At 40.8% G+C, this 25988-nt stretch overlaps 1 protein-coding gene across 17 annotated transcripts in view; it reads left to right on the top strand.

The window, feature by feature from the left end:
- The window catches only part of CELF2 (CUGBP Elav-like family member 2), a 474578-nt gene that overhangs the window by 313449 nt on the left and 135141 nt on the right, over positions 1 to 25988 (top strand). For all 17 annotated transcript variants that reach the window (XM_066592081.1, XM_066592080.1, XM_066592072.1 and 14 more), the window contains exon 4: positions 23341 to 23389. In XM_066592081.1, the coding sequence (XP_066448178.1) occupies positions 23341 to 23389 (49 nt within the window). The remainder of the gene's footprint in view (positions 1 to 23340; positions 23390 to 25988) is intronic.

The raw sequence follows: 25988 nt of genomic DNA, 5'->3' as shown, positions 1-25988 counted from the left end.
AAGCACCTGAGCAGGGTCAACTACTGCATTGTTGGGAAAAAATAGAAACAAACAGTTTATTCATGCGAAAGGAGCAGGGCGATACCCGCATCTGCCCGGAAAAGCAAGAGGGTGGCAGACACAGGTAGAAGACCTAACAATAATACTGTACGTGGTAGTGTTTCTCAACTCTTTCAGCCTTAGCGCTTATTCAGACGACCATATATCGGCCAGGTATTCACGCCCAGCCGATATACGGCATCCCTCTCTGCAGGGGGAGGAGGCGGGAAGAGCCGGGAGCGGTGTACTGAGCTCCCACCTCCTCTCTGCCCCTCGGCACTATTTGCAATGGGAGGGGTGGGGAGGAGCTAAGTCTTGAAACTTGAAATTTTTGCAAGTGTCCAGTCTCCTGTGGTCCACATCAGCCAAGTTCCACTTTATCTCATTATTCTGGATCTGCACTGCAGTGTATGGCCTCTGAGGAGCAGGCTGCAGTCTTGGTCTTCATTATCATGATGCACTAACATTGTTGTGTGTGATACAACATTCTATGAGCATACCTAATACCTGATATACTGATTGGTTATTATAGGAGCCTGCACATACAGTGCTTTCTCTTTTGTATATAGCCTTTGTGAGCAAGCCTTCCAGCCTCACATTTACTAGGCAAATGACCATGTGGATGTAAATCCTCTTGTACACCAGGTGGAGAGAAATCCAAATGCAAAACATATATGAACATCAAGAACTTCACCATCCCTCCCCACTGCACTATAATCACATCCAGAATTTCAATATCTTCCCTGTTACAGTATACATACCCAGAAATTTACCCCCTCCCCAGTGGTAGTCTTATACAGGGCACAATCTCACTCCCCCTGCCCCTATCAGTAGTTACGTGCAGGTAAATGGTATTTGACAGCTTCTGTCTTGCACATAAGAAGAAGTTGCAGATAGTGTCTCACACATGAAAGTAATTGACCAATAGTTGTTAAGATGCCCCAGAAAATACATTTCAGAGCAATTCCTTACTTTGGGCAAATGATGGCAGCTTCTCCCTTCCAGTCACAGTGTGAGGCCTTAGTCAGACGGGCGTTTCTTTGCGCGATTTGCGCATGCGCATGCGTCCGACGATTTTATAAAACCATTGCTTTGCAATGGTATCGGACACATGAGCACTTTTTATGCGCTCGTCCGATAAATTATAGAACAGAAATCGCAGATCGCACCTATCTGCGATTCCTGTTCTCTTCTCTATATGCGCTCAATGGGGCCGGTGGCAGCAGCGCCGACCCCATTGAGAGCATATACTAGACAAATCATTCTTCTCTGCCACAGCTGTAACAGCTGTGGCAGAGAAGAACGATGTTTGCCCATTGAATTCAATGGAGCCGGCAATACAGCCAGCTCCATTGAAAGCAATGGGCTGCTGGCGATCGCGGGATGAATTGTCGGGAAGGGCTTAAATATATAAGCCCTTCCCTGCAATTCATCCAGAAATGTGTAAAAATAAAAAAAATATATATACTCACCTTGTCCCGGCAGACAGAGTTCAGCGCAGCCGGCCGGCCGGCAGTGGGTGGGAGTGGGTGTGAGTGAGAGCTGTCCCTGATTGGTCCCTGCGCTGAGCCAATCAGAGGCAGCTCTCACTCACACCCATTCATGAATTCATGAATGGGTGTGAGTGAGTGCTGCCTCTGATTGGCTCAGCGCAGGGACCAATCAGGGGCAGCTCTCACTCACACCCACTCCCACCCACTGTGAGTGGGTGTGAGTGAGAGCTGCCCCTGATTGGTCTCACTCACACCCACTCGCACCCACTGCCGGCCGGCCGCGCTGAACTCTATCTGCCGGAACAAGGTGAGTATATATAATTTTTTTATTTTTACACATTTCTGGATGAATTGCAGGGAAGGGCTTATATATTTAAGCCCTTCCCAACAATTCATCGTGAGATCGCCCGCAGCGCATTGCTACAGCCGGCTCCATTAAATTCAATGCGCTGGACAGCTCCGGCCTGTTTCTATTGAAACGCGGCTAGGAGCAATTTTTTCGGGTGATTTTTCGGCCCCGGTCACGCGATTTGCGGATGCGCATCGGTCATGCGATCTGCAAATCGCGGCAAAGAACGCCCGTGTGACTAAGGCCTGACTGTGCATTGTGGACATGGCTTTTATCTGGCACATTCTCTTGTTTAGGCATATATAGAATTTTAGCATAGTGGAGGATAAAGGGATTAAATGTGGTTTGGCTGAACCTCAATCACTACCATAATTGCTACAGCCCCCCGGTGTATTCTCATAGCACCCCAGTTGGGAATGGCTGGTATAGACCAAACAAATTGGCAGTAAACACAAAGAAATGTTATAATTCTGTCAACAGTATGCAACAAAAATGCATTAAAACCATTACTCATAATATAGTGATAATCAGTAAATCTATGATTTTATATTGCAATCATAAAATGTTTTTTAGGATATACAGGCAACAGCATTACTTCCCTTACAGATGTACAGACCGCCATGCATATATGCATTGAAAAATAGCACAAAGTTGTCTGTAAGATGACTTAGAAACTTAAAAGTGGTGAAAAATAGTATGGGTTGCCTTTTGTGTTCCATTTGTCTTTGATAGCCCTTACATTGTGGCATCATTATGTCTCTTCAACCTGCTGGCTTTACATAATATTTTTTTCCTTTTTTAAATTCCTTTGAAACAATGTCATCTGGGGCCCTTTTATCTGCTGTTGTTGACAGTATAGTGCCATTAATCTTAAAGTCTGACACTCAAAGGCTGTGTCCCAAATGCATTTTTCCACTCATTGCCTTATAAATGGAAACTACTAGCTCCTCATAATGTATTTAATTTACCACATAAACATTAATCATTTTTTATTAACTCCCCTTAGACTATCAATACAGCTCCTTACACCAATATTTACAGAACTACTTCTAGTAATTCTGTCTTTTATTGTGCATCATTAGCAAGCCCCATCCTATCACCATTTCCTTATTGGCATTTGTGAATCTCAGATATTGTACAGCATGATGCATTCTTGGAGTGTTCACTTGCATTGATTGATCTATTTAAGGACTTATTCTACATAGACCAGTAGACCAGTGTTCCTCTTATAGTCTGATCTCAGGATCCCTTGTGAACCACATTTTAACGTACTACAACATTAGCAAATGTGAGCGCTATTTTCTTATTACTTTACTATTTTTTTTCTTGAGTTTCAAACCTTGTCAAATCTCATTATGTCCCAATGCATTAAAGGTGTTGTCTCGAGAGAGACATTAATGGCTTCTCACTAGAATATGCCAGTAATGTCCAAATGACAGGAGGTTCACCACTGTGATCGCTGTTAGAACGAATTTGCAGTGGTGCTAGGAAAATACTTTGTACTGCTGTTCAGAGCTTTCTCCGGAGGCTTCATGGTTGGCCTATTATAGTCAATCGCTTCCCTAGGGCCGTTGCCACTTTGTTTTATCAGTTGGTGGGGATCACATCAGTCAGATTCCTGCCAATTGAACATTGATGGCCTATCCTAGTGATATAATGTCACTCCTGAGGCAACGCTTTTAAAGGTAAATTGGTTAACTGAGTGTTGCCAATAGTATTTGTAGGTAATAATTACCATATGATGTTTAACCACTGGAGGTCACAGCCAATTCTCATTTTTGTTTTATTTTTTCATCCCCATCTTGCAAAAGCCATAACCTTTTAATTTTTAAATCAACATAGCTATTTAACCCCTAAAGGTCGAGACACTTTAGGTAGTTTTACACATGTGGTGGTTTTCTGGTCCTATTTTTTTTCCTTCTGATACCAAAATTATTTTTGCTGTCTTTTTTTTTCAAGACATGTAAAGCTATTTTTTTTCACTTAAAGGGGTTGTCCCGAGGCAGCAAGTGGGTCTATACACTTCTGCATGGCCATAATAATGCACTTTGTAATGTACATTGTGCATTAATTATGAGCCATACAGAAGTTATAAAAAGTTTTATACTTACCTGCTCCGTTGCTGGCGTCCTCGTCTCCATGGTGCCGACTAATTTTCGCCCTCCGATGGCCAAATTAGCCGCGCTTGCGCAGTCCGGGTCTTCTTCTTTTCTGAATGGGGCTCCGTGTAGCTCCGTGTAGCTCCGCCCCGTCACGTGCCGATTCCAGCCAATCAGGAGGCTGGAATCGGCAATGGACCGCACAGAAGCCCTGCGGTCCATGGAGACAGAGGATCCCGGCGGCCATCTTCAGCAGGTGAGTATGAAGACGCCGGACCGCCGGGATTCAGGTAAGCGCTGTGCGGGTTGTTTTTTTAACCCCTGCATCGGGGTTGTCTCGCGCCGAACGGGGGGGGGGGGTTAAAAAAAAAAAAAAAAGCCGTTTCGGCGCGGGACAACTCCTTTAATTTTCTCCACTTTTTTCTTTTATTAGGGGTATTGTATTCAAAAAAACTAAAAGAAAAAGAATTTTTAAAAATGTATACTTATTTATTTTTACTATTGACACAAAATTAAAGTACAGGAACGGGTTCCACATTTTGTTTAGGACATTTTGATATATAATTTGTATCGTCTCAGATTACAGGGCATATATGGAGATGGTTTTGGTTGGCGTCAGCGGTGGGACGTTTTCTTTTTTATATATATTTGTATTTTATTCTGTAATATTTTATTACTTATTTTTGTAATTATTTTTTTAACATCTATGTCCCTCATGACATCATATAAGATCTCTGGAGGACATTCATTCTGTCATTTTTTTTTTAATTTCAAACTTTTCTAATGTAATTGGAGCATCCATAGGAGCCCCAGTTTCAGGGTAAAGCAATAGTCACTAACAGAGCTGATCTGGGTCTGGTAACACCCTGCAGCACTGACATGCCAGGGGTCACTGCAATCACGTGATCGCTAGGTCGTACTTCTGTTTTCTCTATTCTCTAAATAGTGCTCATTGAGTGCTATGTAGCCTGCAATAGAGAAGGCAGAAGCAGTTGAAACTGCTTCTGTTTTCTGCTTTAGATCCTCAGCTGTCACTGACAGCCAAGGACCCAACCTGCTCCTCCTAGATTGCAGGAGCTTTAATCCATATTTTTACTATGGTGCATAATTAAAGCCCAGCACCAAGCGTTGTATATTTATTGCGCTTGGCCCTTATTGGGTTAAAGGCTTGCTTTTTTTTAGGCAAGTTATATTGTTTAATTTCACATACTATCTATTGCAAAACATACAAAAAATGATGGGTGGCGTGAAATAACAAAAAGCTTTTACATGATTAAAAAAATATTGAAAGTTTTTCAATGCATTATTTGGTATACAGTGATCCCTCATCTATCGCTGGGGTTACGTTCCAGAGACCCCCACGATACGTGAAAATCCACGGAGTAGCAGCGTTATATTTACACAAATCAATCTGTCGGGTGAACTAGCAAACTAGCAAACAATCGCAAAAGTGAACAAACAGACCAATGCTACGATCAGTGAGTCAATCAGCGCCCAGGATACAGAACACATTCCATCAGCCAATAGTGTGCTGTGTACAATCTCTCATTGGCAAGCGCTGGTGGCGTACTCTATTTCCTGTATGTACCACAAAATTCCACGATATAGTGAAAAACTCTGCGAAAATAGAATTCTATATGGTCTATCTAAAATCCGCGATGCACTGAAGCTCCAATCATTGAACCGCGATATAGCGAGGGATCACTGTATTATATGGAACAATTAGAAATACTTTTAAAAAGTCATCAAACAACTGGAAGAATGAAAAATTATAGCTCTTAGAATGTGGGAATGATAAAACAGCAGCCAAAAATGAAGACTTTAATATTGGAAGGGAGCTCTGTAGCAGGATATTGGTTTAAAGTCTCTATAAAGCACAACTAAAATGTCTTTAGTCATACAGTAACAAGGTAAACTTGATGTCCATATTGTAAAATTATCAGATTTTTTGCATTTTATCTGTTTTTCTGCTTATGTTTAGTTAGTTTGTATTTTTATACTTGAGGGAATTAAACAGTGAACTCCATAAAAAAACAACCAAAGTTATTAACTGAAAAAAGTCTTGTTAAATCTGAAAGAAATTGCAAAAGATACTGTCTATTGTAAAATATTGTCTACTGGCTTTTGAAAGCTAATCCCGAACAGGTCAGTGAACAGTGACCTATCATACAATTTCTCTTAACATGCATTCATTTGTAGAGCCATAGGTTCAGTGGTGTTTGTCCTTGTTAAGAAATGTGTGACAAAATCTATGCAGTTCCAAAGGTCATTGTAGCTTTTTCTGCAGTCCTTTTTCTCTAACAAGACTGGTAAAACTGCAGGAAGTTGACTTCTGTCTAAAATTAAAACTTTGTGCATTAATCCCAATGTGATCTAAAAAAAGACAGCTTACAGTAGCACGGTATATGTAGATTCTCATGTTCCTGTGACCCTTTTCCTAAGACCGCCTCCGGATTCCGCAGCAAATACCACCCATAGCATGCTATGGAAAAGTGATTCTTCCTGCACGCAAGTGGAAACCAACTGCGATTGGAAACCAATTGTAGCATGCTCCATTTTTGCACGGATTCCATTGATTCAATGGAAGCCATCCGATCCACGGCCCTTCCGCAATTGTCATTGCGGAAAGGTTGTGGATTCTGCGTCATCACTAGGCTACTGTGCATGTCCAACGTCAAGCTATGTTTACCATCTGTACTACAGAGAAGAGATTGGATTCTGCATGCGGAATCCGACTCGCCCGTGTGCGGGCGGCCTAATACACCCTTCTTTATTATATCCATTGCAAAACCAAGTCATCTTTACATACAAAGTAACTAATAAATGTGCACAAGAAAATGACCATTTCCCAATATGTGTGTTCTTATAAATGTAGTCAGGTGGAATTGAAATTCTTTTTGTCTTTACATGCTGTATTTTTGTAATGGAATTTTGGGACAGTGTGTTCTTTTAATGTTATGAGACCAATAGCGAAAAAATAAATCCAAAATATAAAATTATTAACCAATTCCATAGCTCTTGTGATTTTCAATAAGAAAAAAGTAGTGATAGTGTTAAATATCTTTGATCTTCTGCACATAAATGTCCTCTCCATCTTTTTGTGTTTAAATCAGATCTCTTGCGGTAACATAATCCTAAAATTAGGACATTTGGGGTAAGGCCATGCAAGCCGCCATGGTCATCCGAAGTGCACTTTAATGAGGTCACTGTCAGGGCTCACAGCTAGAATCCGCTGCTGGCCTCCCACATGCAGAATCTGACCCATTTGTGTGAGCCCTGCCTTTTTCTGGATGTGTAGTAAGCTGTATACAAGGATGTAGCAGCTTATCCAAGAGGTGTTGATGCCTCTTTAGGAATAAACCCGTGCATCCTACTGTATATTCTACCTGCTTGCTATTCTAGTGATACCTAAAATCACCTCAAGTCTCCTAGCCCTTATCATAAATAACTAGAGAGACATCACTGTGATTTAGAAAATCAGTATTTTAGCTGGAATTAATACTGACTGATGGATGGAGAAAAGCTTCACACCCAGTGGCATTGCCTTTGTGCATGCCTTTTCATCCAAATGCTTTCCTTGCATATCAAAGAAAGGTGCCAATTAAGACTGAATAATTTCAGAATGTTGAGCAAACCTCCCGCACAGTAGTCACATACTGTAATTAAAATAGGCCATGATGTATCCATAATAATATTTTTAGGGTGCTTGAAGAAAATTCTTACATTCCATAGCTTTTTCTTCATGTAAACCTACAAGTCTCCATTCAGTCTATGAATATTTTATAACAGAACAACTAACATAAAAGCTAAAATAAATAATTAAACTTTTGCATTGTTTCAAAATACTACCACATAGTGCTACGTTGGTTAACAAGGCCATTTTATTCAGGATATTGAATAATGAAATCTTGTTTACTACATGAAATACATTTGACAACTTGCACTATTTGTTGGTTTACTCTTTTTGTTTGTAAATTGTCATGAGTATTAACAGTAATGATATCAGGTCCAGCAATTGCCGACAACAGTTGCACAACCCTGCTGCCCACATTGTTCCATGCTCTAGGTAATGTACTACTGGGAGGCCCTGGGTCTTGGCATTCATCTGAATGTTACTTTGATACGTACCAACTACCTGAACATTGCTGTTCACCCCTTCATTAAACAGTATTACTTAATGGTAGTTGCCTCTTTCAGTAGTATAGTGCACCCTACTATTAGGGAAGACTCCTATCAGTCATGTTAGGCCCTGCCCTCCACCTTCAGAGCCACCCCTTCCTGTTCAGTCTACAGATGCATTCTTTTGTCCCTGGATGGGTTTCCACAGACTTCATAGATGAAGGCCAGTTTGTTGAATTCCTGAACAACCAATTTAAAATCCCGTGAATGTTTGGATGTTCCTTATCTAAACGCATTTCATGGAATTACAAAATAAATGTCTTCCTATAGGAAACTGGCTATTATATACTTTAAGTGTTAGATGTGCTATATTCCTTAAATAGACATCTTAGCACTGTTCTTTATAGCTTTCTTAAATGCACCACAATTTTTGTCAGATATAAGATGAACGATGAGATTAATGTAACTGCTCTCTCCAGTATGTAGTAGGTCAAGTGCCCTTATACTTAATAAGTCAAGAATAACTTCCATATCCTCTCCATTCATACTTTAATAGAACAATGTCTGTTACTACAGTAGTTATGAGGAAAAATAATTGCTTGGACATTGATAATATGGTGTATCTAATTACAGGAGGAAATAGGAATGGGCTTCCATTGTTAAAGTTCAAGTGTACAGAGGTCTTCAATGATGCTGAATGATGAGAAAACAGCTGGACTTTGTATAATAATGGTGTTCTCTTGAGAGCAATTGAGAAGAATCAGCAAGCCTCACCGAGATTGCATTTTATAGAAGTAGTTTGACATTAAATGTAGATGTGCACATCCAGATTAAAGCTAGAAGATAATCACATGCTAAGCAACCGGAGTCATTTCTGCCATACAAAGCTGACACAAGGAAATTATTTTAAAGGCATTATACAATCTCATTTAAGCATCCATTTTATTTGTTCTTTACGTAAGCGGACCAGTTTTCTTTGTAAGGTGTTATGCAATGAGATGCTTTATAAAATAATTGCCTACAGATATATCTGACTAGGTATAATTAAAAGGAATTTATGGAATCTTCATAGACTGAAACATTTCCAACTGGAAAAATATAGTTTTAAAGCTTTTTCTCAGTGGATCAATAGTAAGTTTCATTTGGTTCTGTGTATAGGGCACTGTAACACGGTTCTTGGCAGAAAGCAGTAACTCTAGAACAGTTCACTCTCCCCCATTTTTCAGCATGAGCAGAAACTGACAGTATGGGGCATAAGTAATAGAGGCCCAGCAAGAACACTTCAGGTGGTTTTGTCATAGAAGTTGAACACTCAAGCAGCTGTTACCCAGCATAGGATGCATCTCGAGACATTGTGCAGTAACTTTCTCCTATAGTGTCTTGAATACAAGTCAAACTAAATATGTCAGTTAACCTGCTAGGAATTCCCTTTTAGATTTGTCAAGATTTTATTTTCTCCATAACTTACATTAACATTTTATATCAGCCCTTAATACTGCATTTAAAAAGTCTCAGACTTAGTTTGAAGGCTCTCCTACATTCAATTTTCTGGCTCAGGGTTATTCCCAGCACTGATCAGCTGGTTTCTCTTATGAATGCACACAAACTCAGCTCCCTTTTCTCTCATCTTTCAGAGGCTGTGTAGAATAATCACACCCATTCAATACTACACGGCTATCTATCTGATCCCATCTGTGAGTAGCTGCTGGTCCCCCTTCTCTCTTACTGCTAGTGAAAGCAAAAATTCACCCCAAATGAATGGAAGCCCTTAATAATAGTAGCTTTCTCTGCTCTCTGTTCTCCTGATCTCCTCCACCATCCCTCAGCACTGTCATACAGCCCTCTGTAATAGTAGCTTTCTCTGCTCTCTGTTCTCCTTATCTCCTCCACCATCTGTGGATACTTTCATACAGCCCTCTGTAATAGCTCAGGGGAAAGGCAGTTATCCCACCTTCACAACTGAGCAGCAGACTGGTGGGGGGGGGGGGGAGCTGTCAGTTTACTCTGACTGATAGAATTTGCTAAGATTTCTGTCCTCCAGTCTGCTTCAGCCTACTTTGCCTGCATGGGTGTGCACCTTATGTTCAATTACTATGGTATGTAGTTACCAAACATGGAGACATGACAAACATGGAAATGCTAATACATATACATTTTACTAGAACAAGTGGGGATATTGTTACAGATGAGACAAATTTTACCTCAATTGTGATAGCATGGCACTGAAAATGTCATTAAAAATCTATTGTTTTCTCATATTAACACAAAAAGAACCTATTGTAAAGCAACTCAAACTACTGTGAAAGCATGACACACCATGATCTCGTGTCACGTTAAGAGTAATCTATTTGTACATGGCATAATTTGAACAACAACAATGTATCTGACTTGGTTTAACTGGAATGCAAGAGACTTTCCTCCAAGCGGAGTAATCATCCTCATAAGAGAGGCCCCATGACTGAAAGCTAGGACAACCTTGTCCCTCCTTAGTTGGCAGCAAGGGGCAATGGCACAGGTGTTTCACCATAAAACAGGGAAAAAGTTGATACATTACTCCAGCTATTAGTAGTTCACAGACTGACTTATATAGGCAGAAAAGTAGAACAGCAAGAGGTAGTTCTGACTATACACCAGAATACAGACCAGAAGTCAGACAGTTCAGACTTAATAGGATTCAGGCATCCAAAAAACTCATTCAGGCATCCAAAAAACTCATCAGACAATGTTCAGATGGGATATGATTCCGGTGTTCGACATTCCATTGGATGGAGAGTTCAAACGTACAACCACCAATTGCACTGAGGGATGAGATGGGAAAGGGAACAACCACCAGCAATCAGACATCCCCCATCTGACTGATACACACTAAAGCAGACAGACAACACTCCACTAACTGAATACAGACACAATCAGTCAGATATCACTTCCATGACTGGACTCAGAAACTAGACTCAAACACCAACAGTCACAAATCACCCATCTAACTAAATACAGAGACTAGACTCAAACACAATCAGTCAAACATCACCCATGTGACTGGATAGAGACACAAGAAGTAAGGCATCTCTCCTCCGCCTGTATTCAGACACAGGACAAAGGAGACCTCCAAAAAACACAACATAAAAATTAAGACAAGAGACAGAATTCGGATCAGCATGCATGTTAACACTGGAATGAAGCCAGGAGAATGACCAGTGCCTCTAGAAGGAGATGCCGGAATACATGTGCACAAACCCATGTTGATTGGTTGACTGGGCTAATCTACATCAAAACCAACCAAATCCGCTTTCACCTGTAGAGTTGTGCTCCTGTCAGTGCATAATACCACAATAACAAGGAGCACGTGCTGACTCACCGTGACAACTACCTTTCAAAACCACGCCGAAAACTTGATATTTGTTTATATAGTTTAGTGGCAGGTTTATTGCTATCAGTAACAACCTTTTACTTAGAGCAGCTTTTTTTCACTGTAGGAAATACCGGGCGCAATTTTAACATCCAATTTTCACGGAATGTAGCAGTTCCTGCATACTCACTGCCAATAAGTGCTTGTTAGCAGATAGGACATTAATAAATTACAGTAGTTCACACTATGTAAGGGTGGATTCACACAAACGTATATCGGCTCGGTTTTCATGCCGAGCCGATATACGTCATCCTCATCTGCAGGGGGGAGGATGGAAGAGCCAGGAGCAGGAACTGAGCTCCCGCCCCCTCTCTGCCTATTTGCAATGAGGAGAGGCGGGACGGGGGCATAGCTAATTCGCGGAACTTAGTCCCGCCCCCATCCCGCCTCCTTTCATTGCAAATAGTGCAGAGGGGCGGAGAGGAGGCAGAGAGGAGGCGGGAGCACAGTTCCTGCTTCTTGCTCTTCCATCCTCTCCTCCCCTGCAGATGAGGAAAACGTATATCGGCTCAGCGTGAAAACCGAGCCGATATACGTTTGTGTGAATCCAGCGTAAGCTATAGGTGTATGTTTCCTCTTTAATCTTGGAGTCTTTTCAAACCATGGTAGGGTATTTCCTATTGCTGATGTTTCCATTACACACTTAGTGAGAAAAAGTGGCTGTTGCAGCTTATTTTACATACAGTAAATGTAGTTGGTATAGAAACCCAGAACTGCTTATTTGAATCAGTATGTTTGATAAACGGATGCCCCACCTCTGGTACTCCAACTTATCAGGACAACTCGGGTTGTTGTACTTGTGCACAGTTCTTTCCATTGAAGTCTGTGGGACATTTGGAAAACAAGTGAGCAGCCCTGTGGATACTATAGCTAAGCCATAAGAGTTTAAAGTGGAATACCCTATTAATTGGCTGATGATTGTGTATTAAGTCTGGCGGAGCACAGACTGCTCTTATTAATTGACAACATTTATGAAAAAATATTTTATCGTAGTATAATTTAGAGTCTGTAAACCCATTTCATCAATTATCTCTGCATCGGCTTTAACCCCTTCCAGCCATGTGTTATACATGTATGGTGCACGTTGGATGTCATTGTATGTAGTGGGCTCAGATGATGAGCCAAGCCTATACATGGTGGGTGTCGACCATTGTTGACAACTGACACGTGCCTGCAACTGCTGAAATTGGACAAACCTTAACAGAATTCCCCCAAAAATACAGTATAATGCAGTACTATGGTATTACATTATACTGTATATGCTATCAAACAATCAAGATCAAGTCTCCTATGTGGACTGAAAAAATGTAAAAATACGTAAAATTGAGATTTAATTTTAAAAACTCCCTTGCCCAGTCCTCACATACATGCACATTGTATGCATCCCAAAACGGTACCAATAAATTCTATAGGTCACCTCACAAAAAAAGTCCTCACACAATCCTATCAATGGAAAAATAAAAAAAATCAAGGGGTTTAAAAGAAGGCGACAGAAAGTAAATTTTTTTAAGTAGCACAACATAAAAAAAATTGTAGGTAACAATAAATACATTTTCCAATACACATGTGACGTCAAGTGGTACCCTTAAAAAGTACAATTTATTCCACACAACACAAGCCCTCGTGTAGTTATGTCACTGGAAGATTAAAAAGTTATGATTTTTTGAAAGAGAGGATGAAAAATGCAAAAACCATAAAAAGCTGCAGCAGAAAGTGGTTAATAACTTAGTCTCAGTGCTTTTTTTACATTCACTATTACATTATTTAGCATTAGATTATATGACCCCGTGCCTACGCAGATAATTTTAACTCCAGCCATATTGTCAGAAAGACCAAATAATAGAGCCTTCTTCATATTTAATGAACAGCCTGCTATAAATGACTTAATTAAGCATTAATTAGTAGGTGGGAGATTAGATGACACCTGGGACAGTCTGCCTCATTTGCAAGATCTTCTTTGGTGGTGTTATCTCACAACAGCACCTCACCTCTCAAGTGTCGGCTTGCTGTTATCAGAGTGACAGAATAATTTGCTGTTTTGTGTTAAAAAGACTAAAATTAACAGAGCAACATATAAATTTTAATTGGATTTTTCGCACCTTCAGTTCTCATGAACGTTACATCCAAGGTGTGTTCTTCTTACTTTGGGTAGAAAGTTCACTACAAGTATATCAGTTTGTATCAAGCTATTCTGTAAGCAAAAAAAAACTGTATACCATACTGTCATTGGTATAGTGACTACATATTTTGCAGAAATGGTGCACAAAGCCCCTGTAGATATACTGTATGGCCACCAGTATGTGGACACCCCTAGTTCAGGTGCTCAGCCACACTGTAAAGAGGGCCATGAGAGCAAGCACACAGCCATGTAATCTCAAGACAGACATTGGTAGTAGTACGGGTAATCCATACTACTAAGAGCTCAGTGAGTTTAAACTTGGCTCTGTCATAAAATGCCACCAGTAAGTTTATGGAATTTCTGATCTAGAAAATCTGCACCTGTCAACTGTAGGGACGCCTTCAAAAAGGTTGGGAAATGCTGCAGACTGTCTTCTATCGGAATGGCTGCGGAAATTCTGTTACATTTACAGTACAAGCCACGTGGAAGGTATGAAACATTTTCCAAATCCACAGCATATCTATTTATGCTGCTGGTTTTTGCTGCAGAATTCCACCCTTGAGGCTCCTGCACACGGGCGATTTTGTGTCTTTTTTTTTTCAAAAACACAATAGAACCCATTGATTTCAAAGGGTTCCCTCAAACTCTGCATTTTTGCGTGCAGATTTTCGACTAGGGAAAAAATATGTGACATGCTCTAGGAGTCTATGGGAGTGCACATTTGCATGACTGCATGATTTTGCGGTTTTAATTGCTAACACCTGGGATTAATAAGGCTGCAGAGCGAGTTCAAATTAGTGGCCTGCACTGATGTGAAAGGACCCAGCAGCGCAAAAAGTACAGTAAACTGCACAAAAATGCTCACGAGAACATGTGATAGTGTTCAATTCAGAGTGCAATCACATCACGCTCGTATGCAGGAGCCCTTAAACTACAAGGGTTAGGGTTAAATGCTGCAGCTGATCTACAATTTAAGGCCTCATTCACATGCACAATTTTTTGCAGCATAGTTACATGCGCAAAAACTTTGTAGCAGCAGGTGACACAGCAAAATATCATTAGAAGGAGGATGCAATGAAAAGAATGTGTGAGGGAGATGGAGGGAATAAGGCAGGGCTTTTAAAGAGTACCAGGTAGGAGTCCTAAAAACAAAACGCTGATCCGCATCGACGACAATTCTCTCTCTCTTTTTTATGCTATGGTCAGATGGGGTGGAATTTGCTGAGGAGTGTATGTAGCGGGTGGATTTTAGTATGACACTCCACTTTGCTGCTATTGTAAATGTCGTAGAATTTCTGTGTAGAGTGTCCATATAGACAATTCAAGGCAAATCTGCTCCTTGTGAGCTTGGCCTTAGACAGTTTCACAAATCTGCCTAATATTTAGGCTTCTTTCCCACGAGTGTATATCGGTCCACCGCTTTTTCATAGCCAGCCGATATATGCTGTGATCTGATGCATTGGATTCCAATGCATCAGATCCTATGGCCATATTCTTGTGACGTAAAAGCACCTGGACAGCCAATATAGCGCCGGGCATTTTTACGTCGGGCCCAATACATAGTTCTGGTACTATCTTTTTGGGCCGGGATACATCGGCCGCTGCATGGAGCCAATGACAGCAGCCGGAGGTGGGAGGGAGTTTAGCAGCGTGGTTGCTAAACTCTCTCCCTCTACTCTCCTCCCCGCTCGCTCTTTGTAATGGAAGGGGATGGGGTGGAGCAAAGCGCCGCCCATCCAGCCTCCTCCCATTGCTGGCTGTGGACAAGCTCCACCCCTGTCCCACCCCCTCTCATTGCAAAGAGCAAGCGGGGAGGAGAGCAGAGGTGAGCATGCGAGGGGGAGGGGAAAGGGGCAACGGCATGGCAGCCTCGGAGTATATGCTCCAGGGTCCATGCCGTGTAAACAGGTACACAAACGTTAGTTTTTTGCACCCCTTCAGGAGCTTTAACGCCACAGATGGTAGTGTGAAAACGGCGGCCAATATACACTCGTGGGAAAGCCTTAGAGTGCCTACCCACTAGCAGGTTTTTTTCGCTGCGAATGCGCTGCATTTTTTTTCCAGATGTCAATGGGACTTTCTAATGTTAAATTTACAACGCACAAGAAACGCAAGTTGCCGTTTTTGCATTTTTTGTGCATTGCAAATTTAACATTAGAAAGTCCCATTGACATCTAGGGAATAAAAACGCTGTGAATTTGCAGCAAAAAAATGCTAGTGGGTAGGCACCCTAAGGCCTCCTTCCCACGAGCGTGACGGGCTCCGCCGCGTAATATTCCGCTGCGAAGCCCGTCACGGCGCCCCCCAGAGCCCCTATACTTACCTGCGGGAGATAGCGTGAAATCGCTTCCCCGCCCACCGCCGCCGCGTCACCGCCCGTCACCGCCCACCGCCGCGCGTCACCGGCCGTGTCACGTGACGCGTCCGGCCGTGTCACGTGACGCGGCCGTGCGCGTCATATGGCATCATATGACGCGCGGCGGTGGGCGGGAAAGCGTTTTTTCACGCTATCTCCCGCTGGTTACAGCGGGAGATAGCGTGAACGGACGGCTTCCATTGACTGCAATGGAAGCCGTCAGTGCGTACAGCCCGTCCTCACCCGCAGAAAATAGAGCATGCTGCGGGTGAGGACGGGAGAAATCGCGGTGCGTAATTCCGCGGTGGAATTACGCATCGTGAGCATTGTGCTATTAGGTTCAATAGAACCTAATAGCTGCGGGCAACGCAGCGGATTTTCGCCGCGAATTACGCGGCGGAAATCCGTTCGTGGGAAGGAGGCCTATGGGTGCATTCAGACGACCGTATATCGGCTGGGTTTTCACACCCAGACGATATATGGCGTCTCTCTCTGCAGGGGGAGGAGGCTGGAAGAGCTGGGAGCAGTGCACTGAGCTCCCACTCCCTCTCTGCCTCCTCTCCACCCTCCTGAACTATTTTCAATGAGGAGAGAGACACCGTATATCGGCCAGGCGTGAAAACCCAACGGATATACGGTCGTCTGAATGCGCCCTAAGGTTGGGATTTTTGTACTAGAATGGTGATAAATCTCATGTTCCTACAAGCAGAAGTAATTCACCATAGAAGTTATGTTTATTTTACCCACTTTATCCGCTACATAAGAATATCATATATATCTAAATAGTTTTTAATCTTCTGGAAGATGATATTTTCTCTCTTTTTGCTTGAATTTTAATGCAATCCCCAGTGCTAAGCAGAATTCTGCCTTCTGACTATACAGTAGAATCAATCAGGAGGCTTCTGTAAGGAATGGGACATAATTGTTAATTTTTACTCTCAGTCTGTCTTCATCTCTACATCAGATATAGCTGCACAGATAAGATGAAGTCACAGATGGGATTGTGCTATGTCATTTGACAGCCAATTAGAGCAATCTGACAGAAATGATGAATTAATCACCACAGACAGGCTCACAATTCCCAGATAGAATTCCACCCAGGATGAACCAGTTTCTCAGCTCTATTTTTAGTAGAAATAGATTGCTGTGTTACGGGGCTCTCCTAAGAATTCTAAGCATTGCATTACATGTTACAATATTTAGAGGCACTGATTTCTCTTTGCTTCTTGTCTTTCTTGTAAATTGTCCCTCTTTTGTCTGTATGGACGAATGACAATAAGTCTACAGTCAGAAATTTCTGATAGTATTCAATCAATTCAGTTCTAAAGAATGATAATTGTTGCAGTATCAATGTTATAATAATATACAAACAATGATAAATTATATACACCATCGTTATTTCTGTAAGTTTGCTTATCTGATACAAGCTAGGCATTCACTGAGGTCGGGCTCATACGAACTGGTTGGATTCCGCTGGCGGATATCCGCAGCGGAAGACCTGCGAGTGATCACGGAACTGCATTACGAACAGGCGCATATGCGTGCGGCTGTCCACAGGGATGTATCCGTACGGACGGCGTATTGTCCGTGCGGAAGAAAACTGGCAAACGGTGACCGACATCAGAAACTAGCATTACTCCAGCCAGGTAAATTATTCACTCATACATATTTATTCTCTCTCTCTTTCCGGCTTTTCTACAACTGTCTCTTGGCAAGTTGCGAGAAATTCCGCCGCCCATATGCAATGTTATTTGTATATGGACTGTTGGTCACATGTATACATAGACACCAATGGAACCCGTCTGTGAGGAATCCGTGCTAAAATACAAAATGCAGCGATTTTTATTCCACTCACAGAATCCGCAATTTGTACCTGCAGATGTGAAGGAGACTTCAAAACTACATGCCTTTCATTGCCTACGTATTACTGCAGACCGTCCACGGGGACGGCGGTCGCAGAATCCGCAATTCAAATCTGGTCGTCTGAGACCGGCCTGACAGTCATATGGTCGAACTACTGAAGCATTCAGCCATAGTCTTAAATTATTCTTTGTATCTCAAAGGGTACAACTCTTTCATTAGGAGTTTTCACTAATTGTGTCATTTCATCCTGGCTATTGTTCCTACTCACAACATTGTTTATTCCACTTAGAGTCTCAAAGAAAATTTTTAGAAGGGGCTTTTACATAGAATAATTGATTCTCGCTGGAAAATGAACAGTAATCGTTCAGTGTAAACGCTGCCAACGACTGAATGACGAACAATAATTAATTCACTTATCATTCTTCATTCAGGCATAAAATCAAATGACAACCATCTCTGGATGGCTGCCTGTGGGTGTCCAGAAAGCAATCTCTGGTCTGCTCTGACTCCATATACTGAAATATCATGGTTCCTGTGTGAAAGCACAGGAGCCAAGTCACTGGGATGACTAACACCATCTTTCTTGGATTGATCTATTGGTCGTAAAGCAAAGCAATATTTCTACATTTGGGACCACAAACTCTAGGATACAAGGTAACTGATCAAGGGAGGTGGGGACAAAACAAAAAAGAGCTTCTATTGTGCTTAAGCCCTTTGAAGACATAACAGATAACCATCTGTGAACAGCAAAATTCTTAGGAGGGGTGGAGTTTTCGTTATACCGTCGGTCATCGTTGTCTTTCAGCATGCTGAAAGATGACGATGAGCCTTATCAGGGAGTCACAGCGGGATACAGCTGGTACTATTGTTTCAGCTCTATCCAGCTCCTCGATGACAGGCTGGGTATGAAGAACAGAGCGGTCCAGCTCTGTTCTCCATACCCGGCATGGAGTGCTCGGCTGTATAACAGCCGGGCGCTCCATGCAGAAAGCAGCTGAATGCAGAAGGCAAGCGGGGACACCCTGCTTGTCTTCTGCATTCTCCGCTTCGAGCGCTTGGCAGTATAACAACCGGGCGCTCGGAGTGGAGAACAACTGTATGCAGAAGACAAGCGGGGACAACCCGTTTGTCCTATGCATCCTCTGTTGGCAGCGCAAGGTGATCGCTCATCTTGCACTGTAAATGACACAAAGATTATCACTCAAAGTCGCTTGAGCGACATCTTTTGAGCGATAATCTTTGTGTCTAAATGGGCCTTATGACTATATATACTATTTGTAAAACAAAATCACGTCCCTAGAAGGAGATGTTTTGCTGCAAAACTCAACATGCGGTTACATCTTGGACAGATATGCAAATGATTAGTAGTGTGATTAGATGAAAGGTCTTGCTACCCTTCACCTATAAAAAGGCTCTCAGAGGCTCCTTGTGTGTAGTTGGTCTCTCTTTTTGATTGTGAAGCAATCAAATAGTCTTCACCCAGTTACCAGAGTTTGAAAGAGGGAGCATTATTAGATTGGGAGAAGCTGGATGGTCGTATCGTTGATTTGCCTGCCAACTAGGCCATTCTGACTGCTTTCAAGTGGAACAGGGATGTCTTCAGTGACAAATCTAGGTTTAATTTGGGCAATGATGACAGCTGTGTTCTTGTCTTGAGACCTAGGGAAGAGCACCTCCATCCTGCCTTTGCTGTGGAGCGGCACACTGCCCCCACTGCTGGTGTGATGTTCTGGGGGGCCATCACATATGACAGTTGGTCACCCTAGTAGTAGTACAAGGGACAAGGACAGCTCAGAGATATGTTCAGGACATCCTGCAGCCCACATGTGTTCCTCTCATGGTGGCTTCCAAGAGGCATTTCCCAGCAGGATGATGTTCGTCCGCACAGAGCAAGGGAGTCACAGGAATACCTTCACAACATTGTCACACTTCCATGGCCCACCCGGTCATCAGATTTATTGGCAATATAACATGTATGGGACCATCTGGGACACCAACTCCGACAGCCTACGAGTTTACACGATGTAGAAGCTCAGTTACAGTGAATCCTGACTGATATGCTTCAGGATATCATACTGAACCTCTATGCCTTCGTGCACGCCCGTATCACATCATACATCCAAGCTAAAGGCGGCCCAACAGGGTACCAGAGCCTCCCTTCAAGTGTTCAGTTTTCTGCCATAAATTATTCCTTTGCTCTGTTCTTATAATCACTTATATCAATGTTACAATCATACCTATAAAGTTTAATTCGATTCCAGCAACTCCTAGGTACTTGATTTTTTTTGACAATGAGTGTACTTTTATGTTTTCCCAGTCCATCATTTTGAATAAACTATTATTCTATTTGTTTATTTTTTCCATTAATACTGCACTAAACTTCAAAGCATCCCACGTCTTTGAAGTAAGAAATATGTTAATTGAATTAAATGTTTTGTTCACTTAAAACAAACAATACAGAATAAATAAAACAGTATAGACAGCCCTTCAGCTGAGGATTTTGTTCTTTCCTCAAAAATCAAGGTTATTTTTTTACTGTACATAACTATTAACTCATAAATGGGCAAATTTTGACCTGAAGTAAAGTAAGGCATTAAAGTGAGTGAAATGAATTGTTGAGTATCAAGGAATCACATAGTATTATCCAGCAAGATGCTCACCCCCTGGGACTGCAGGCATGACAGGACATATTATGAGTTCAGTGCCTATAAAATATTTAAAGGTTCTGAAGGAAAACAAAGAATATATAATGGAGGTGGCAGTGAGAAAGAAATTGGAAAATACAATGGAATAAAAAATACAAAATCACACATGATAGACAGACAGACAGACAAATAGATAGATAGATAGATAGATAGATAGATAGATAGATAGATAGATAGATAGATAGATAGATAGGTGTTTTTTTAAATTCTATATATCCTTGTGTAACTCATCCCATACCAGGCTTCGACAAGCCCACAGGGGAAGAGCTGAATCCACCAATGGGCCCTGAGCCAGAAGTGGGCCCCCAGCCACCCACACTAGCATGGGTGGCACATACTTCAGTGGAGACAGGTCTGCATACAATTGCAGCCATCTTTCCACTGAAGTGTATGGAAAAGGTAGCAGCCATGAATTTGTGAATCGGTGTTAGATATAATTTGTATGTAACTGTATAGTGGTCCCAAGAATGAATTTTAATGATAGACCTTAGGCATACAAATCCGACCTTGCCGCATCTGTTTACATCAAGAAGGCATTAATCACTTCTCTAGTATTTTTTCATTTGCACTATTTATCACATATGTGACTCAAACACCATAAGCTTCAGAAAACTGTAAATATGTGGATTTCTTTGCAACATTCATTGACTTTATGATCATTGTCCAGGATTTGACTTCTGTCTGTTGCAGTTGACCTTGGTATTTGCCATGTAATATTTAAGGAAGCCACCTACTCAGTCAGTTTCCGAAACTGTTGACCCTAGTGTAGTTATTTTCTTATATAGTTGGACACCTAAGCCCTCTTTTTCTTTCTCTATACTGCTTAGATCCATTCTGCGCCTGTAACCTTATTGAGAAATAAGATGTGCTTGTATTGCTGTAGGGGCAATAGCCAACCTAACCCTGTGATATACACCATAGTCATTGCCCATAATGTCTCGTAATAATAGAAGGAACTGTTGCTTCTGGTTGATAAACTTTATAAAGTGAACAATGGTGCTTTCAATGAACTATCTTGTCACTCCTGTTATTTATAGCAAAGGTTGTATCGCTTGCTGTGTCAGTGAATATATTTATTTCCAGATGGTATTACAACTGGAAGAAATGTGATCTCTGTTCTGTAATTTATTCTGCTAAATTGAACATCTTGATCCCTATTAGACTTCTCAGCATCACTATCTAGACTCTTCTGAGCAGTGAGTGCCACAGTTTGTGATGTACTCAAGGAGTTAAACATCTCCTAGCACAGTTTCCATTATGAATTGAATTAAGCATACATATTTACATATTATTCACATTGATTCCAGCAGTTAACCTATATGTGTGTATAAGGAATATGTATAGATACTTGTAGAGAAATAATTGTGGCTTAGTGGTTAGCAGTGATGCCTTGTAGCATGGGGGTCTGGGTTTGAATTGGTCCAAAGGCAATATCTGCATGGAGTTCATATGTTCTCCCTATGTTTGCATGGGTTTCTTCCCACACACCAAAAACATTCTGATAGGTTAATGTGGAGTTTAGATTGCAAACCTGAGTGATAACCATCTCTGTAGAGTGCGTGGAATATTTTGGCACTATATAAAAATAAATAGCTGTAGTTATTCTTTTTGATTTTCCAGTTACTTTTTGATGGAAGAAAAATGCACAATTATGTATTAGATCCTACCACCAGAATAAAATCTATACATTTCAATGCGATGCTAATAAAAGCCACTGTGTTTCACTGTAAATTGTGGATTACTTTTCTTATTGTAGCCACCAGATGGCATTGCATTAGCATAATGAAGCATCATTTATTTACACAGATAACACGCTAGTTGATATTTTTGCATAAGTAAGTACAAAGTACTCAATTATATTTTTTGTCACCACCAATATTGAGAAAAGTTAAATATGGTTGTGTTGTGTAGAAGACAAGGACCTGCATACCATATAGACAGTTTACACCATTGCCATGAGGCCCATGAAGTGAGGAGACCCATTTTAATGGGTGATGAGAACGCACAAAGAGATGTGGTCTCTATAAGTGCTGCAAAGTTAGCAAAAAGTGGTAGAAAATGTACTAGAGGAATCAAAAATACTGTAGAAGGAAGGAAAGAAGACCTTGTGTCACACATGATTATGGTGCCAAGCAGCGCCTGATAGAAGCCATATTTTTACCTTGGCTTACAGGGCTCCTTTTCTCTATGAATGCTCCTTGAGGTCAACAATATTTTAATCCTTTTTATTGAACAATAAGAAAGTCTGTATCTCATGACATGAATTGATCACCATTGATATGTAATTTGCTATTTTACCTAGAGAGAGAATGAAGAATGATGTTTATGTCTTTAAGATATGTAAAGCATACATTACATTATATCAAAGTATACACGACATCCAAAAGTCCAGGTATTCTGATAGATTGGCATTTGTAACTGGCACAAAAACATTAACCAAGACTCTCACAAGACCAAAGTCAGAAAACTTAAATGTAGCCAGTTATAAGACCCTTCTGATTAACAGCATAGCAGTATAATGATAGCAGCAGATTTTATTGTGAGATTTTATTTTAGGCAGTCTACTTGTGAACTTTCTGAATTTACAAGTATCTTTTTCACACATCTCTCTGGCCATGCAGTAATCTAGAATAGCTGATACATCTGTCACATTTCATAAATTATGCTTATTATTACTAGTGCGTATATATATATAAAATAGCCTGCTGATAAATGCAAAAATAGATAGAGCCATGTGTTGCAGAGAACTGTTAATATGACTTAATGAATCATAATTATTTATTATTTTATAGATGCATCATCCTATTCAGATGAAGCCTGCAGATAGTGAAAAGTCAAATGGTAAGTTTGAAGTTACATCTTACATTTGTAAATTTTTTAATTATGTTTATAGGATAAATTAAAATTTAGTTATTTTAAAGGAGTTTTCCCAGCAAATACTATTGAAATACTGTTTAGTTTAGAAAAAAGTTGTTTGAGGGGCAACCTAATAACTATGTATAAATATACCAGGGAACAATACAGAGATCTCTCCCATCTATTTATACCCAGGACCATGACTGTAACAAGTCTAGACGAAAAAAGGTCTCTACACCAATATAGAAAGGGGTTCTTTACTGTAAGAGCAGTGAGACTATGGAACTCTCTGCCTGAGCACGTGGTGATGGCGAATTCAATAAAAGAGTTCAGGAGGGGTCTGGTCGCCATTCTTGAGCGTTACAATGGTACATGTTATAGTCACTAATTACTTCAGAAGGTTCGGTGATCCAGGGATTATTTCAATTGCCGGATTGGAGTCAGGAAGGAATTTTTTCTCTTAAATGAGGAACATCTTTAAATGTTTCTCTGGATCAACATTGGGGAGGGTAGTAGGCTGAACTAGATGGACATTTGTCTTTTTTCAGCCTAACATGCTATTTTACTCCAACCTATCCTCAGGATAGTTCATCAATAGTTAACCACTGGGGACCCACAGCTCAGAATCCCCAGCTTGATCACTTATTCGTCTAGCCTGCTGTCAGTGCAGCGACACTGGACATCATTATTAGAGTCAGAAGAGGAGGCATCATGGAGGGCTTCCCTCCCATTGAAATTAATGGTAGCTGAAGCCTCCTACTACACTTGTAGCTCTTCCAGCTCTGACACCAGGGTTGGACGCGAAAGTGTAATAAGATGCAGCACTTCCATTGATCTCTGACCCTACTGCACTAACAGCAGGCCGGGCAATCAGTTGATTGCTGGGGATCCAAGTTGGTCAGTGATCAATTATTGCTGACCTATCCAAATAATAGTATTTGCTCGGAAAATGCCTTTAAGATAATTTAAGACTTAATTACTAGGGCCTATTTCTCATTTGTAAACCTTATTATTGATATATCTTGTGTGTGTAATAGTAACAATAAAATTTATGACGCAATTAAAAGTGAACTTGTTAAAGGGAGAAAAAGGTATTCTATAAAAGGATATATTACAGAGTTCATCATCTTTGCATAGACTACTTATTGATGGAAAAATAATTCTGCTATTGTATGGTTTACCCAGGTACCATCACAAGGCTGTTCATCTAATAATGTTTGTCTTTTGAACAAATTGGTTCCCAAGATACCATATTTTCTACTTCTTTACTCCACAAGCTACTGTATTCTTGTAATCCTATTGACATGGATCGCTCTCTAAATCCAAGGATGCTAGCATGGAATATAGTGATGTAAAGTGAAAATGTAATTGTTCAGTGATAATAATGGCAAGTTGTCTATTATATTGACCAATATTATCTATTAAAATATATGTTTTTATGATTTGCTTTTTTTATTCCTCTTCTCTGCACATAATTGTATTTTCATAGAGTAAACATTCACAGAAGATTCCATTACCCTTGATACTGTACACAACAGCTGCCAGTAGTAACTGTGATAAAATGTGAATGATAACTAGTAAACATTCCTATAAATTAAATTAATTGAACTTTGTAAAGAAATTCCTGCAGGTCATTACAACCAGGAATGTTTCTTTATGAAAGAAAGCTCTTAGCCTCATTAATTAGTAACCAGGGTTTTAAAAGATCTGCATATCTCCCAATGCAAATCATGACTGCCTGTAGTTCCCAGTGGACTTTGTGTTTTCTTTCTAATTTTAGACCTCGTATTTATACAGACTTCATTAAAGGGAGAATTTCATAGATGAATCAATCTAAATTTAATAGCAGAATACAAATATTATTAATCTATTAAATGTCTTTATAAGTTCAGTCTACCTTCTTTGATTATCATTCACTTTCTATCATGGACCCTATCAGAAATCTAACTGTGTTAGGGTAGCTTAATTTGCATCATTTGTCCAGTCCTTCCATTGACTTTAAACATTAATGGTCAACCTGCTATATTTGGTGGACCTCAGTTGCTGCTCCTGCTGTACCAATGACAACAGGAAGATGCTCAGCTCTCTCCTGCTTTCCTGAATCTTGAAAAGAAGATATAGAACAGACAAGGTGTGAGATACGTTCTCATGTGTGCTCTTTTATAATTGGCCAAGAGTCTATAAGTTGCTTTTACTTGATCATTCCCATGGGTAAGGCACAACTTTCAGTTCAGTAACAAGCTGAGGTCTGAGCCTTGTGGACTACATGAGAGCATAATATATGGGCCTGCAGGCTGTTAGTTGGAATCACTGAGCCTTAGGGCTTGTGTACATTATGATATACCTCCATGCAGCTTTCAAGCTAGAAACAACCATGATATGTGTCTATAGGGGCCTACTGTACATGGCTATTTCTAAACCAGGAAAAGGGTGGGACCACCCAAGACACTGACTAGCTGAGAAGAAGGGGATCAGAGAAGAGGAAGTTTAATTTCACTATTATTAGTTGATCGTGCTGCTCACACAATCCCACAAATGACAGCCTATGTATCTTCAATCTCGTCCCCTGTCGCCTCCTATTTGG

Source organism: Eleutherodactylus coqui, chromosome 2 (genome assembly GCF_035609145.1).
Source record: "Eleutherodactylus coqui strain aEleCoq1 chromosome 2, aEleCoq1.hap1, whole genome shotgun sequence".
Classification (NCBI taxonomy): Eukaryota; Metazoa; Chordata; class Amphibia; order Anura; family Eleutherodactylidae; genus Eleutherodactylus; species Eleutherodactylus coqui.
Note: the sequence above shows the minus strand (reverse complement) of the source record. Positions and strands in the feature narration are given on the sequence as shown.